Raw genomic sequence first — 12,978 nt, 5'->3', positions numbered from 1 at the left:
ACACTTATTTCTAAAGTCTGGTCTTACCTTGAAATATAGTGATCATGAATAGGAGATTTGATGTATAACGTAATAAGCAGTACCGTATTTCAAAAACAGCGCGCATAACTTTTTCAATTAACCACACCCTTTGCACTATGACTCCAACCCATAAGATCCTTTTACTTCAGTGTAAACGGAAGTGAACAGTGACCAAGAACATTTTCCACGAAAGCGTTTTTGTTGTTATTTAGACGCTTATTACCAACCTGGAACTCAAAATATGACTAATTTAACTGCATATCATTACATTAGTTACCTCAGTGTCTAATTCGCGTTGGAGACAGGACTTGGTTGATAGCTAGCAAGCGTTACCTAAAACTGCTAACAATGGCTAACTGTATGATTTTTCACACTCAAATCGCCTCCATTATGGAGGTACTAGCAAATGCAGCCGTGGCTGATATCTGTAAACTCGTAGACGACGACTATGCAGTGTTTCGTTTGGAAATAACTCAAAGCCAAAAAGAAAACAGGGGATTGCGGAGGAAACTACAGCTACTGGAACTGAAGATGGCGCGGGAGCGCGTCCTCGCTAGTCGTCACAGTAGTGTCAAGATCCTCGACCGATACAGAGGGATGGCAAGAGGTACATTTTGATGTTGCGGAGGCTGTCGCCCCGTTCCTCTCTGCGCATGTGTTCAGATGTGTGAACCAAAATTGGATCTTGGTCAGTGTTTAGATAGTATGCAATACTTACCCTGTTAACCTAGCCATCTTGCAACAACAACAAAAATAGTTTGGGACCAGGCTTCTTGCACTAGGACAAAATATTATATTCTAACCAGATTCTGGATTTACTGCATGCCCTGTTGTCAAACTCAATTAAAATAACATTATGCATGGAACAATAAATAGTATATCAAGAAGTTATAAGAAGTGTTACCTTACATCCTAGACAGTTTCAATAGTGTACAATATAGCATTGAGCATTGACAGTACCTAATTTAAGCACCTCTTTTCCCCCAATCACTCTCTTAGATGGAGGACATCTCACTCGAGGCCACAAGAGCTTTGTGAAGCAAGCGGCACATAATGCGTGTAGAGATGACCAACCAATTACTGTTGATGAGGGGAGTGGAACCTCAACCCAGCATGTTATCGTGATCGAGGTTACTGTCTTAGTGTAACATTAGAATTTACAGTACATCAAATGGCTCCCCTTGGCTATTAATTTGCTTACATGGTCACCCTTACATATCTAACATATTGTGAAACTTCCCTGAGATATTGTTATCCAATTAAAATAATTGACTGGTAATAACCTCCTCTCTTTTTGTGTCAGTCTGCAGATGCAGAGGCTGCTGGTCCTGGGGTCAAGCTGGAAAGGTCTGAAGGAGAGGAGGACCCACGGAACAGCCAGACTGGAGCGTCCCATGTAGCCACGGAGGACCTCACCGCCACCGCTCCCAGGACCCGATGCAGAATCACGGAGGTCAGTGGAACGCCGAACGCCGTCCTCAAGTCAGAGACGGACACAGAGACTTTAACTGAAACACAAAGACTTTTACACACAGGATCTGACCACAGATCAGACCCAGAGGGGCTGGGGCGACTGGGCTGTCCTCCTGTTCCCAGCTCAGATTATTTACTTTACGATAACCTGAGCTCGAGGGCGGTTCAAGTTAATTCCCATCGAGACTCGGGTGACGTGTTAGAGGCTGGCAGTGATCTGTCTTGTTCTTACACTACAGAGATGGACTCTGGCAACATATCATTGGGTTTAGAGAGACAAACTGATCTGTCTAGAGGGGACTGGAACCTGTACAGTAGTAGTGCATACTCTGAAGGGTGCCTAGATAAGAAAGGGGATGTTATAGTCTTAGATGAGGTGACTGTAAAAGTGGAGGGCGATGTTCCTCTGACATGGAATGTAGACGAGACTCCCTCAGGAGAAGGACACTCACAAGGTAGAGATTTCTTAGATTATAGGGAAAGCTTAGAGACAAATCCAAATGTCGCGACCCACTCCCCTTTACACACACTACGGGATCGAGACCCAGTGTCCACGTTGATGGGGCCTTCCAATTCACACGGCCGTGTCCTTTTTGATCAGGTATTGAACTCAAACAACAGATCTAGAGCCCAGGCTCAGGGAGAGGGAGCAACATCAAGCAGTAGTAAAGAGAAACGATTCCTCTGCATGTTCTGTAACAAAGGCTTCAGCTGCATCCAGAAGGTGGAAATCCACCAGAGGGTCCACACAGGAGAGAAACCCTTCAGCTGTACACAGTGTCACATGCGCTTCACCCAGGCTGGTGACTTAAAGAGGCACCAGAGGGTCCACACAGGGGAGAAACCTTTCAGCTGTACCCAGTGTCAGATGCGCTTCTCCCACTCGTCCAGCCTGAAGAGGCACCAGAGGGTCCACACAAGGGAAAACCCTAAAGGTATCCCCAGTGTAAGAAGAGTTTCACCAACTAGAACCAGCTAAAGATGCATCTGAAGGTCCACACAGGAAAAAGTCTGTTCGCCTGTACTCACAGCGGGAAGAGGTTCTCAGAGAGGAGCTACCTCAGGATACACCAGCAGAAAACATTCCACTCTATAACATTGAAAGTAACCATTCCACTCAATAGCCTCTGATGTTTAGATCAAATCCTGCATTATAGACAAAGATTAATTTTCATTGTCAGCAGAAAATATCCACAAATGCATTTAGAATAGTGAGAGTAACATATTTCAGTGTTGAATATTCCTGGATAGAATATTGCATCCAGACATTGTGTGATATATATATATATATAAGCCTAAAAAGTCTGTTACATATTGTGTTTGTACTGTGTAGGTTATATGATGTTCATACAGATTGAGACATATTTTAAATGTACATTTTAGTCATTTAGCAGGCACTCTTATCTACAGTGAATTACAGTTAATGCGTTCATTTTAAGAAAGCTGGGCTAAACAACCACGTAACACAGTCGTAGCAAGTACATTTCCTTAAATAAAGTACTTAGCAGCAAAGTCAGTGCTAGTAGGAAGACTCATTCTTTTTTGGAAGGGACTCTGCTGTTCTAGCTTCAGAGGGAAGCTGGTTCCATCATTGGGGTGTCAGGACAGAGAAGAGCTTTGACTGGTCTGAGCAAGAGCTGACCACTCGTAAGGGTGGGGCGGTAAAGAGACCAAAGGTGGCAGAATGGAGTGCTTGGATTGGGGTGTAGGATTTGAGCATAGCCTGAAGGTAGGAAGGGGCAGTTCACTTTGCTGCTCTGTAGGCAACCATCATGGTCTTGTAGTGGATACGAACTTCGACTGGAAGCCAGTGGAGTGTGCCGAGGAGCGGGGTGACATGGGAGAACTTGGCGGACTGCAGCGTTCTAGATAAGTTTCAGGGGTTTGATGGCACAGGAGGGGAGCCCATCCAACAGAGTGCTTCAGAAGTCTAGACGGGAAATGACAACTGTGTGGATTAAGGCCTGCTCCGCTTCTTGTGTGAGTAAGGGTCGTACTCTACGGATGTTGCAGAGCATGAACCTTGGAGCGGGGTAGGTCTTCCCCGGGAGGAAGAGTGAGCTTGAGGTGGTGGGCAGACATCCAAGCTGAGATGTCTGCCGGGTACGCAGAGATACGTATGTATGTGTTGTTTTCATATGGTGTATTTAACAATTGTTTGTTTAATAAACACAATGGGACTTTTCTAAGACTTTTATTGACTCTCTTTAGTATCTGATCTCACTCTATTCTGCAGACACACACCAGTGCTTTATATGCATTATACACTTCAATATAAATACTACACACTAACACCTACTGTTCAAGGTAGTTCAGTCATGTTTGTCTGACTTTTGACATGATAACTGACTTATATTTACCCACAACATCATATTTATGTCCACTATGATGGGTTTAAAAACCATCAAGTCCTTCTGAAACTACAGTATAGGACTCAAACATAGTGGGGATGGGTAAACACTCCAGAGCCATACTTGTGAACATTAGAAACCGTTTCACTCATTAAGTTACTTGCACGCAATAGTAGGCTTCATTGTAGCTGGTCCCATCAGATAACCTACACGTTAGTCCGATGCGAACCTCACCAGAAGACTGATTATTTCCTGGAACAAGTTCTGCATCAGCCAATTATAAATGTTGACGTAGATTGAGGTGAACAAACACGAGCAAAGGAGCGACCTTAAAGTCAAACACCTCATTATTATCCTACAGATGGCAGTATTGCAGTAACAGTGTTATTTTCTTTTTTAAAGTTGATCACGAGTCCGGACTCAAACCCACATTGGCGAGCATCCACACTCGAGGAAAGTTTATCTTCTAAAGCAGGGCCGGTCCTAGCTTTTGGGGGCCCTAAGCGAGATTTGATTGAGGGGGCCACCACCTCACAGCAAAACGTTTTGTGCCCTTTGACGGCAGAGAGAATTTCAGTTTTAAAGTTGCTGTATTTCTTCACATTTTGCCATGGGGCTCAAGGCCGCTTACGCCTTGGACCGGCCCTGTTCTACAATACACCTGTCAATCAACTAATCAACACATCCTACTGCACGCTGTAGGCCTATTAATAAGGTGGTAATAAATCAAATCAAATGTATTTATATAGCCCTTCGTACATCAGCTGATATCTCAAAGTGCTGTACAGAAACCCAGCCTAAAACCCCAAACAGCAAGCAATGCAGGTGTTGAAGCACGTTGGCTAGGAAAAACTCCCTCGAAAGGCCAAAACCTAGGAAGAAACCGAGAGAGGAACTAGGCTATGAGGGGTGGCCAGTCCTCTTCTGGATGTGCCGGGTGGAGATTACAAAAGAACATGGCCGAGATGTTCAAATGTTCATAAATGACCAGCATGTTCAAATAATAGGTCTGGGACAGGTAGCACGTCCGGTGAACAGGTCAGGATGCCATAGCAGCAGTCAGAACAGTTGAAACTGGAGCAGCAGCACGGCCAGGTGGACTGGGGACAGCAAGGAGTCATCATGCCAGGTAGTCCTGAGGCATGGTCCTAGGGCTCATGTCCTCCGAGAGAGAGAAAGAAAGAGACAATTAGAGAGAGCATACTTAAATTCACACAGGACACAGGATAAGACAGGAGAAGTACTCCAGATATAACAAACAGACCCTAGCCCCCCGACACAAACTACTGCAGCATAAATACTGGAGGCTGAGACAGGAGGGGTCAGGAGACACTGTGGCCCCATCCGATGATACCCCCAGACAGGACCAAACAGGAAGGATATAACCCCACCCACTTTGCCAAAGCACAGCCCCCACACCACTAGAGGGATATCTTCAACCACCAACTTACCATCCTGAGACAAGGCCGAGTTTCCCCCACAAAGATCTCCGCCACGGCACAACCCAAGGGGGGGCTCCAGCCCAGACAGGAAGATCACATCAGTGACTCAACCCACTCAAGTGACGCACCCCTCCCAGGGACGGCATGAAAGAGCACCAGTAAGCCAGTGACTCAGCCCCTGTAATAGGGTTAGAGGCAGAGAATCCCAGTGGAAAGAGGGGAACCGGCCAGGCAGAGACAGCAAGGGCAGTTCGTTACTCCCGAGCCTTTCCGTTCACCTTCACACTCCTGGGCCAGACTACACTCAATCATATAACCCACTGAAGAGATGAGTCTTCAGTAAAGACTTAAAGGTTGAGACCGAGTTTGCGTCTCTCACATGGGTAGGCAGACCATTCCATAAAAATGGAGCTCTATAGGAGAAAGCCCTGCCTCCAGCTGTTTGCTTAGAAATTCTAGGGACAATTAGGAGGTCTGCGTCTTGTGACCGTAGCGTACGTGTGTAGGTATGTACGGCAGGACCAAATCAGAGAGATAGGTAGGAGCAAGCCCATGTAATGCTTTGTAGGTTAGCAGTAAAACCTTGAAATCAGCCCTTGCCTTGACAGGAAGCCAGTGTGGGGAGGCTAGCACTGGAGTAATATGATCAATTTTTTGGTCCTAGTCAGGATTCTAGCAGCTGTATTTAGCACTAACTGAAGTTAATTTAGTGCTTTATCCGGGTAGCCGAAAGTAGAGCATTGCAGCAGTCTAACCTAGAAGTAACAAAAGCATGGATTAATTCTTCTGCATCATTTTTGGACAAAGTTTCTGATTTTTGCAACGTTACGTAGATGGAAAAAAGCTGTCCTTGAAAAAGTCTTGATATGTTCGTCAAAAGAGAGATCAGGGTCCAGAGTAACGCCGAGGTCCTTCACAGTTTTATTTGAGACGAATGTACAACCATTAAGATTAATTGTCAGATTCAACAGAAGATCTTTTTGTTTCTTGGGACCTAGAACAAGCATCTCTGTTTTGTCTGAGTTTAAAAGTAGGAAGTTTGCAGCCATCCACTTCCTTATGTCTGAAACACAGGCTTCGAGAGAGGGCAATTTTGGGGCTTCACCATGTTTCATTGAAATGTACAGCTGTGTGTCATCCACATAGCAGTGAAAGTTTAGGCTAATCTGAAGATGGTGCTGGCTAAAACTAAAACTGGAGAGTGTAGAGAGAATAGAGATATTGTTATCCACGTTGGCACCAACGATGTTAGGATGAAACAGAGGTCACCAAGTGCAACATAGCTTCAGCGTGTAAATCGGCTAGAAAGATGTGTCGGCATCGAGTAATTGTCTCTGGCCCCCTCCCAGTTAGGGGGAGTGATGAGCTCTTACAGCAGAGCCTCACAACTCAATCGCTGGTTGAAAACTGTTTTCTGCCCCTCCCAAAATGTAGAATTTGTAGATAATTGGCCCTCTCTCTGGGACTCACCCACAAACAGGACCAAGCCTGGCCTGCTGAGGAGTGACGGACTCCATCCTAGCTGGAGGGGTGCTCTTATTTTATCTACCAACATAGACAGGGCTCTAACTCCTCCAGCTCCACAATGAAATAGGGTGCAGGCCAGGCAGCAGGCTGTTAGCCAGCCTGCCAGCTTAGTGGAGTCTGCCACTAGCACAGTCAGTGTAGTCAGCTCAGCTATCCCCATTGAGACCATGTCTGTTCCTCGACCTGGGTTGGGCAAAAATAAACATGGCGGTGTTTGCCTTAGCAATCTCACTAGGATAAAGACCTCCTCCATTCCTGTCATTATTGAAAGAAATCGTGATACCTCACATCTCAAAGTAGGGCTACTTAATGTTAGATCCCTTACTTTAAAGGCAATTATACTCAATGAACTAAGACCATTCACTGTTTTCAGGGTGTGTTCATAGTCATAGAGACAACTGAAAGTAAGAAGCTAGATATTAGGCTTACACTAATTGTGTGAAGAGGAGAAGTGCAGGCAAAACCATGTAAATGAAGATTACCAATACATTTTATGAGTAGCTTCTTGTCCCTGTTGCTGACCGACACACAGGCTACTGGCACTACTACATAAATAATCATTGCTACTATAGGCTATATTAGATATAATTGTAGGCTTACATTTACAATGTTTTAGATGCATTTTTATAATCTACTTTTTCACATTTCCATTATTTCAGTCGAGGGCCCACAGTGGAGCGCTTTTTCCTCAAATTAAATCCTTGCCCAGAGGAGGATTCGAACTCGCGGCCATCGTACCTTGTCGTCTCTAGGTTTACTGCCTTAGTGGATTACACCACCAATTAGTGATAGCAGTAAGGGTAAATTACAACTATTTGACAGGACCACGAGCGCTGTCAACTTTTTTTTAAACAATGTACAGTACCAGTGAAAAGTTTGGACACACCTACTCATTCAAGGGTTTTAATTTGTTTTGACTATTTTCTACATTGTAGAATAATAGTGAAGACATCAAAACTATGAAATTATGTAGTAACCAAAAAAAGTGTTAAACAAACCCAAATCTATTTTATATTTGAGATTCTTCAAAGTTGGCACCCTTTGCCTTTGACAGCTTTGCACACTCTTGGCATTCTCTCAACCAGCTTCAACTGGAATGCTTTTCCAACAGTCTTGAAGGAGTTCCCACATATGCTGAGCACTTTTTGGCTGTTTTTCCTTCACTCTGCGGTCCAACTCATCCCAAACCATCTCAGTTGGGTTGAGGTTGGGTGATTGTGGAGGCCAGGTCATCTGATGCAGCACTCCATCACTCTCCTTCATGGTCAAATAACCCTTTCACAGCCTGGAGGTGTGTTGGGTCATTGTCCCGTTGAAAAACAAATGATAGTCCCACTAAGCACAAACCAGATGGGATGGTGTATCGCTGCACAATGCTGTGGTAGCCATGCTGGTTAAGTGTGCCTTGAATTCTAAATAAATCACTGACAGTGTCACCAGCAAAGCACCATCACACCACCACCACCTCCATGCTTCACAATGGGAACCACACATGCGGACATCATCCATTCACCTACTCTGTGTCTCACAAAGACATGGCGGTTGGAACCAAAAATCTCAGATTTGGACTCATCAGACCAAAGGACAGATTTCCACCGGTCTAATGCCCAATGCTCGTTTTTCTTGACCCAAGCAAGTCTCTTCTCGTTGGTGTCCTTTAGTTGTGGTTTCTAAGCATAAATTTGAACATGAAGGCCTGATTCACTCAGTCTCCTCTGAACAGTTGATGTTGAGATGTGTCTGTTACTTGAACTCAGAAGCATTTATTTGGGCTGCAATTTGAGGTGTAGTTACATCTAATGAACTTATCCTCCGCAGCAGAGGTAACTTTGGGTTTTCCTTTCCTGTGGCGGTCCCCATGAGAGCCAGTTACATCATAGCTCTTGATGGTTTTTGCGACTGCACTTGAAGAAACTTTCAAAGTTCTTAATTTTCCGGGATCCACTGGCCTTCGTGTCTTAAAGTAATGATGCTGTCATTTCTCTTTGCTTATTTGATGGTTTTTGCGACTGCACTTGAAGAAACTTTCAAAGTTCTTAATTTTCCGGGATCCACTGGCCTTCGTGTCTTAAAGTAATGATGCTGTCATTTCTCTTTGCTTATGTTCTTGCCATAATATGGACTTGGTCTTTTACCAAATAGGGCTATCTTCTGTATACCACCCTTACCTTGTCACAACACAACTGATTGGCACAAACGCATTAAGAAGGAAAGAAATTCCACAAATTTAAGAAGGCACACCTGTTAATTGAAATGCATTCCAGGTGACTACTTCATGAAGCTGGTTGAGAATGCCAAGAATGTGCAAAGCTGTCATCAAGGCAAAGGTTGGCTTCTTTAAATAATCTCAAATATTCAATATATTATGATTTGGTAACTACATGATTCCATGTGTCATTTCATAGTTTGATATCTTCACGATTATTCTATAATGTAGAAAAAGTAAAAACAAAGAAAAACACGGGAATGATTAGGTGTCCAAACTTTTGACTGGTACTGAATGAATATAAACGTACATGTTGTATAATCCACCTACAACTTTATTGCTGAACATTGTCTAACATTAGTAGTAACAGCAAGTAGCCTTGTCAAGGATGTATCAATGCAATACTGGCATATGTTGTTACAGACCAACAAAACAAAAGGCAACCTTGAATATGTAGGTTTAAAATATCCCTCTGGTGGCCAGGGTTGACCTATTTTAAGAAATACAATTTGTTGGTGGATATAAAGTCTAAGATCTTTGATAGGCTGATGTGGAATTTTGTTCCAGGAAATAATCAGTCATCTGGTGAGGTTAGCATAGGGCTAACGTGTACCAGGTTATCTGATGGGACCAGCTACAATGCAGCGTTCTATCACGTGCAAGTAAATTGACCATTTTAACTGGCTGATGCACATTTTGTGACAGAGCAACTGTTTGAATTTAATGTTAGTTTCTAATGTTCACAAGTATGGCCCATCCATCATTAAAGTGTGTTTATTATCTGTGTGTATGTACCTGAGGGAGTGTATGTCTGTGTAATCTGTGTCACCTGTCTTTTCCAGGAGGAGGAGGGTCCAGAGGTGCTGCTGGTGAAGGAGGAGGGGTGTGAGGAGGGTCTGGGGAACCCTGAGGGGAACATGGTCATGGAGTACAACCAGACTACACCTCCTCCTGAACCCACAGAAGAACCAGCTATGCAGCACAGGATCACACACAGTCTCACTGAGGTGAGCCTACTGTGAACTACTGTCTGAATGGTATTCGTTCAGGGCCTGTATCCACAAAGCCTCTGAGTAGGAGTGCTGATCTAGGATCAGTTTAGCCTTTTAGATCATAATGAATAAGATTATATGGCAAGATCCTAGACCAGCACTCCTACTCTGATTCTCTTTGTTGATACGGGCCTAGGTCTTCATACATGTTGTCTTAAGTGTGGAACCATGCCTTTGAATTATCAAACCAAGTAATCAAATGAACTAACATGTTTGCATGGTACTCATAGCAATCCCTCATTGCCCAATCAGAAGATGCTCCATAGCAAGGTTTCTTGATTTCTTGATCCAACATCCTCTCACTCTGTATCTTACAGTCAGCAGGCATGGAGGATGGGAAGCCTGATCTGCTGCTGGTCAAAGAGGAGACAGAAGATGCACCAGAGAGCATTGATCTGTTGAGTGGACTAAGGATGGGTGAGCAAGGTAAGGGAGAAATGCATATAGCCTACGTACAGTAATGACTGCTTTATACACTCTTGGCATTCTCTCAACCAGCTTCACCTAGAATGCTTTTCCTAATAAAATACCAAATACCAAAAATAGATCTTAACTGGGATTAGAAATTTTCCAGGATTGTTTTTTCTTAAATCAATATAACTTATGTTTGCATGCATAGAGTTTTCTCTGCCATGTTCGTAAAGTCTATTTTCTAACCTCTTCCTGCAGGTGGATGGCTGAAGGCTAACAGAGGAGACTGGGTGGCCATCTTGGATTCCCAGACTCAGATGGGTGCAGCCAAGGGCCCAGGGGATAATGTCACTGAGCAGGACAGGACTAGAGGCGACATAGTGGAGGTCAGTGGATGGGACAGTGTCCTCAACTCTGGGCTGGGGAACAACACTGTTAACCACAACCAGAAAAAGACAGTCAAACACAAAACAACAACCAAACTTAGTCTCCATGACAACGGACTGGCTGAGACCAGGGCGAGGCATAGATTTGGTCTGCAGCTACGGGGAAGTGTCCGTATGTGGCGGAAGAGAACAGACGCAGACTCGGCTAGCGATGTTCCGTCCTGCTCCTATAGTTGTGATTCAGAGAGACTGATGGTACCTCAGGTTAACCCCCTAACAGGTGCTGCCTTCAGCCTGCCTTCTATAGGCTCTATCAACTGGAACATGGACCACGAGACATCACAGACACGCCCAGGCCTTTGTCCTCCTCACACTGTCCTGTTAAACCAGACCTCAGACAATGCCAGTTCCTCAACGCTAAATGGCTACACAAGCTCATTGACAAATGACAGTAGTTTTAACACTGTCAGTAGATCCGGTGGCAAAGAGAAGCGCTTCCCGTGTTCATTCTGTGGGAAAGCCTTCAGTTTCCCTAAACAGATGGAGATCCATCAGAGGATGCACACAGGGGAGAAACCATTTGGCTGCCACTTGTGCAGGGCTAGTTTCTCCCAATTGTCCAACCTGAAGAGGCACCAGAGAGTCCACACAGGGGAGAAACCCTACAGCTGCCCCCAGTGTGAGAAGAGATTCTCACGCCAGCACGATCTCAAGATGCACCTGAAGGTCCACCCTTGAGAGAGGCCGTTCACCTGTACGCACTGCGGGAAAAGGTTTTCAGAGAGGAGCTACCTCAGGATACACCAGCAGAAAATGCACATGGTCCATGAATAGTGTGTACCCCCTGGGTTCACCACGTCATTTCAACATGTAGAATTGGGTAATATTTGGTATTTGGTAGATATATTGATCTATTTTCACCTACTCAGAATGACAGCTAAAAGTTTGCTGAATTCCCAATGTGTTATCACTATGCTTTCAACCATCTAAAAGTGAAACCAAATTCCAATGGAAAAATCTGTCAGATTTTTGGTTTCGTTTTCACCTGTGTTGTCACTGAGCTTTCAAAAATGTAAAATCACAATAAAGTTCAAAGTTAAAATCACACATTGTCAGATATTGTTAATTTATACAACAACTTAATGTGTTATGACTGTGATTGATCTAATAGCACTACCAAATGACCACTATTTTTGGACAACTTAAGATGTTGTACACCGCATTCAGCCAAGTGTGTAACATCCTAAGGTGCCTGCGGCTCACCATTTAAAGCTAGTTAAGGAGGGAAATTATGCCTTTGCAGCCTGAATGAAGGACGTTATATGTACGAGCCGGTCCACAGGGGAAACGAGTGTATTACCGGGAATGCACATCAATCCTAGACGATAGTGCAGATCTAGCGGCCACTATAGGCTGGCTGTCCTGTAGTGGTGCACTATAGTGGTGCAATTGCCATCATACTTGAGACACTGGCGATCTCATAAAACAACTATCTTAACTTGAAATTGGTGCTGACTATTCGGATATCTCTCTTAGCAACCTAGATGTTGTTTCAGCAATAAGGCATGAGAACCCAGGATTTATCCTGTGATAGCTCCCGACTAAGGGCTGTTCTTATGACCAAGGTGAAGCCAAGGGCTGGGGAAACAGCCCTTAAGAGCTTGTTATCACACAATAATTCCCTGGTTCTCATACCTTATTTATTTGATAAAACGTTTGCCAACATACACTAGCTTTCAAAAGTTTGGGGTCACTTAGAAATGTCCCTGTTTTTTGAAAGAAAAGCACCTTTTTATTCATTAAAATAACATCAAATTGATCAGAAATACAGTGTAGACATTGTTAATGTTATAAATGACTATTGTAGCTGGAAACTGTTTTTTTTTTTTTTAATTGTGGAATATCTACATAGGCGTACAGAGGCCCAATATCAGCAACCATCACTCCTGTGTTCCAATTGCACTGTGTTAGCTAATCCAAGTTTATAATTTTAAAAGTCTAATTGATCATTAGAAAACCCTTTTACAAGTATGTTAACACAGCTGAAAACTGTTGTCCTGATTAAAGAAGCAATAAAACTGTCCTTCTTTAGACTTGTTGAGTATCTGG

General features: G+C 43.8%; 1 protein-coding gene across 1 annotated transcript; it reads left to right on the top strand.

The window, feature by feature from the left end:
- Positions 1-48: 48 nt before the first annotated feature.
- Positions 49-12,022, top strand: LOC135507615 (sex-determining transformer protein 1-like). The gene is made up of 6 exons (XM_064927170.1): positions 49-628; positions 1,021-1,151; positions 1,325-1,474; positions 9,863-10,027; positions 10,390-10,498; positions 10,742-12,022. Exons 1-6 carry the CDS (start codon positions 370-372, stop codon positions 11,605-11,607), a joined length of 1,680 nt encoding a protein of 559 aa, XP_064783242.1. The 5' UTR covers positions 49-369; the 3' UTR covers positions 11,608-12,022.
- Positions 12,023-12,978: the final 956 nt, after the last annotated feature.

The sequence above is a fragment of the Oncorhynchus masou genome, chromosome 21 (genome assembly GCF_036934945.1).
Source record: "Oncorhynchus masou masou isolate Uvic2021 chromosome 21, UVic_Omas_1.1, whole genome shotgun sequence".
NCBI lineage: Eukaryota > Metazoa > Chordata > Actinopteri > Salmoniformes > Salmonidae > Oncorhynchus > Oncorhynchus masou.
Note: the sequence above shows the minus strand (reverse complement) of the source record. Positions and strands in the feature narration are given on the sequence as shown.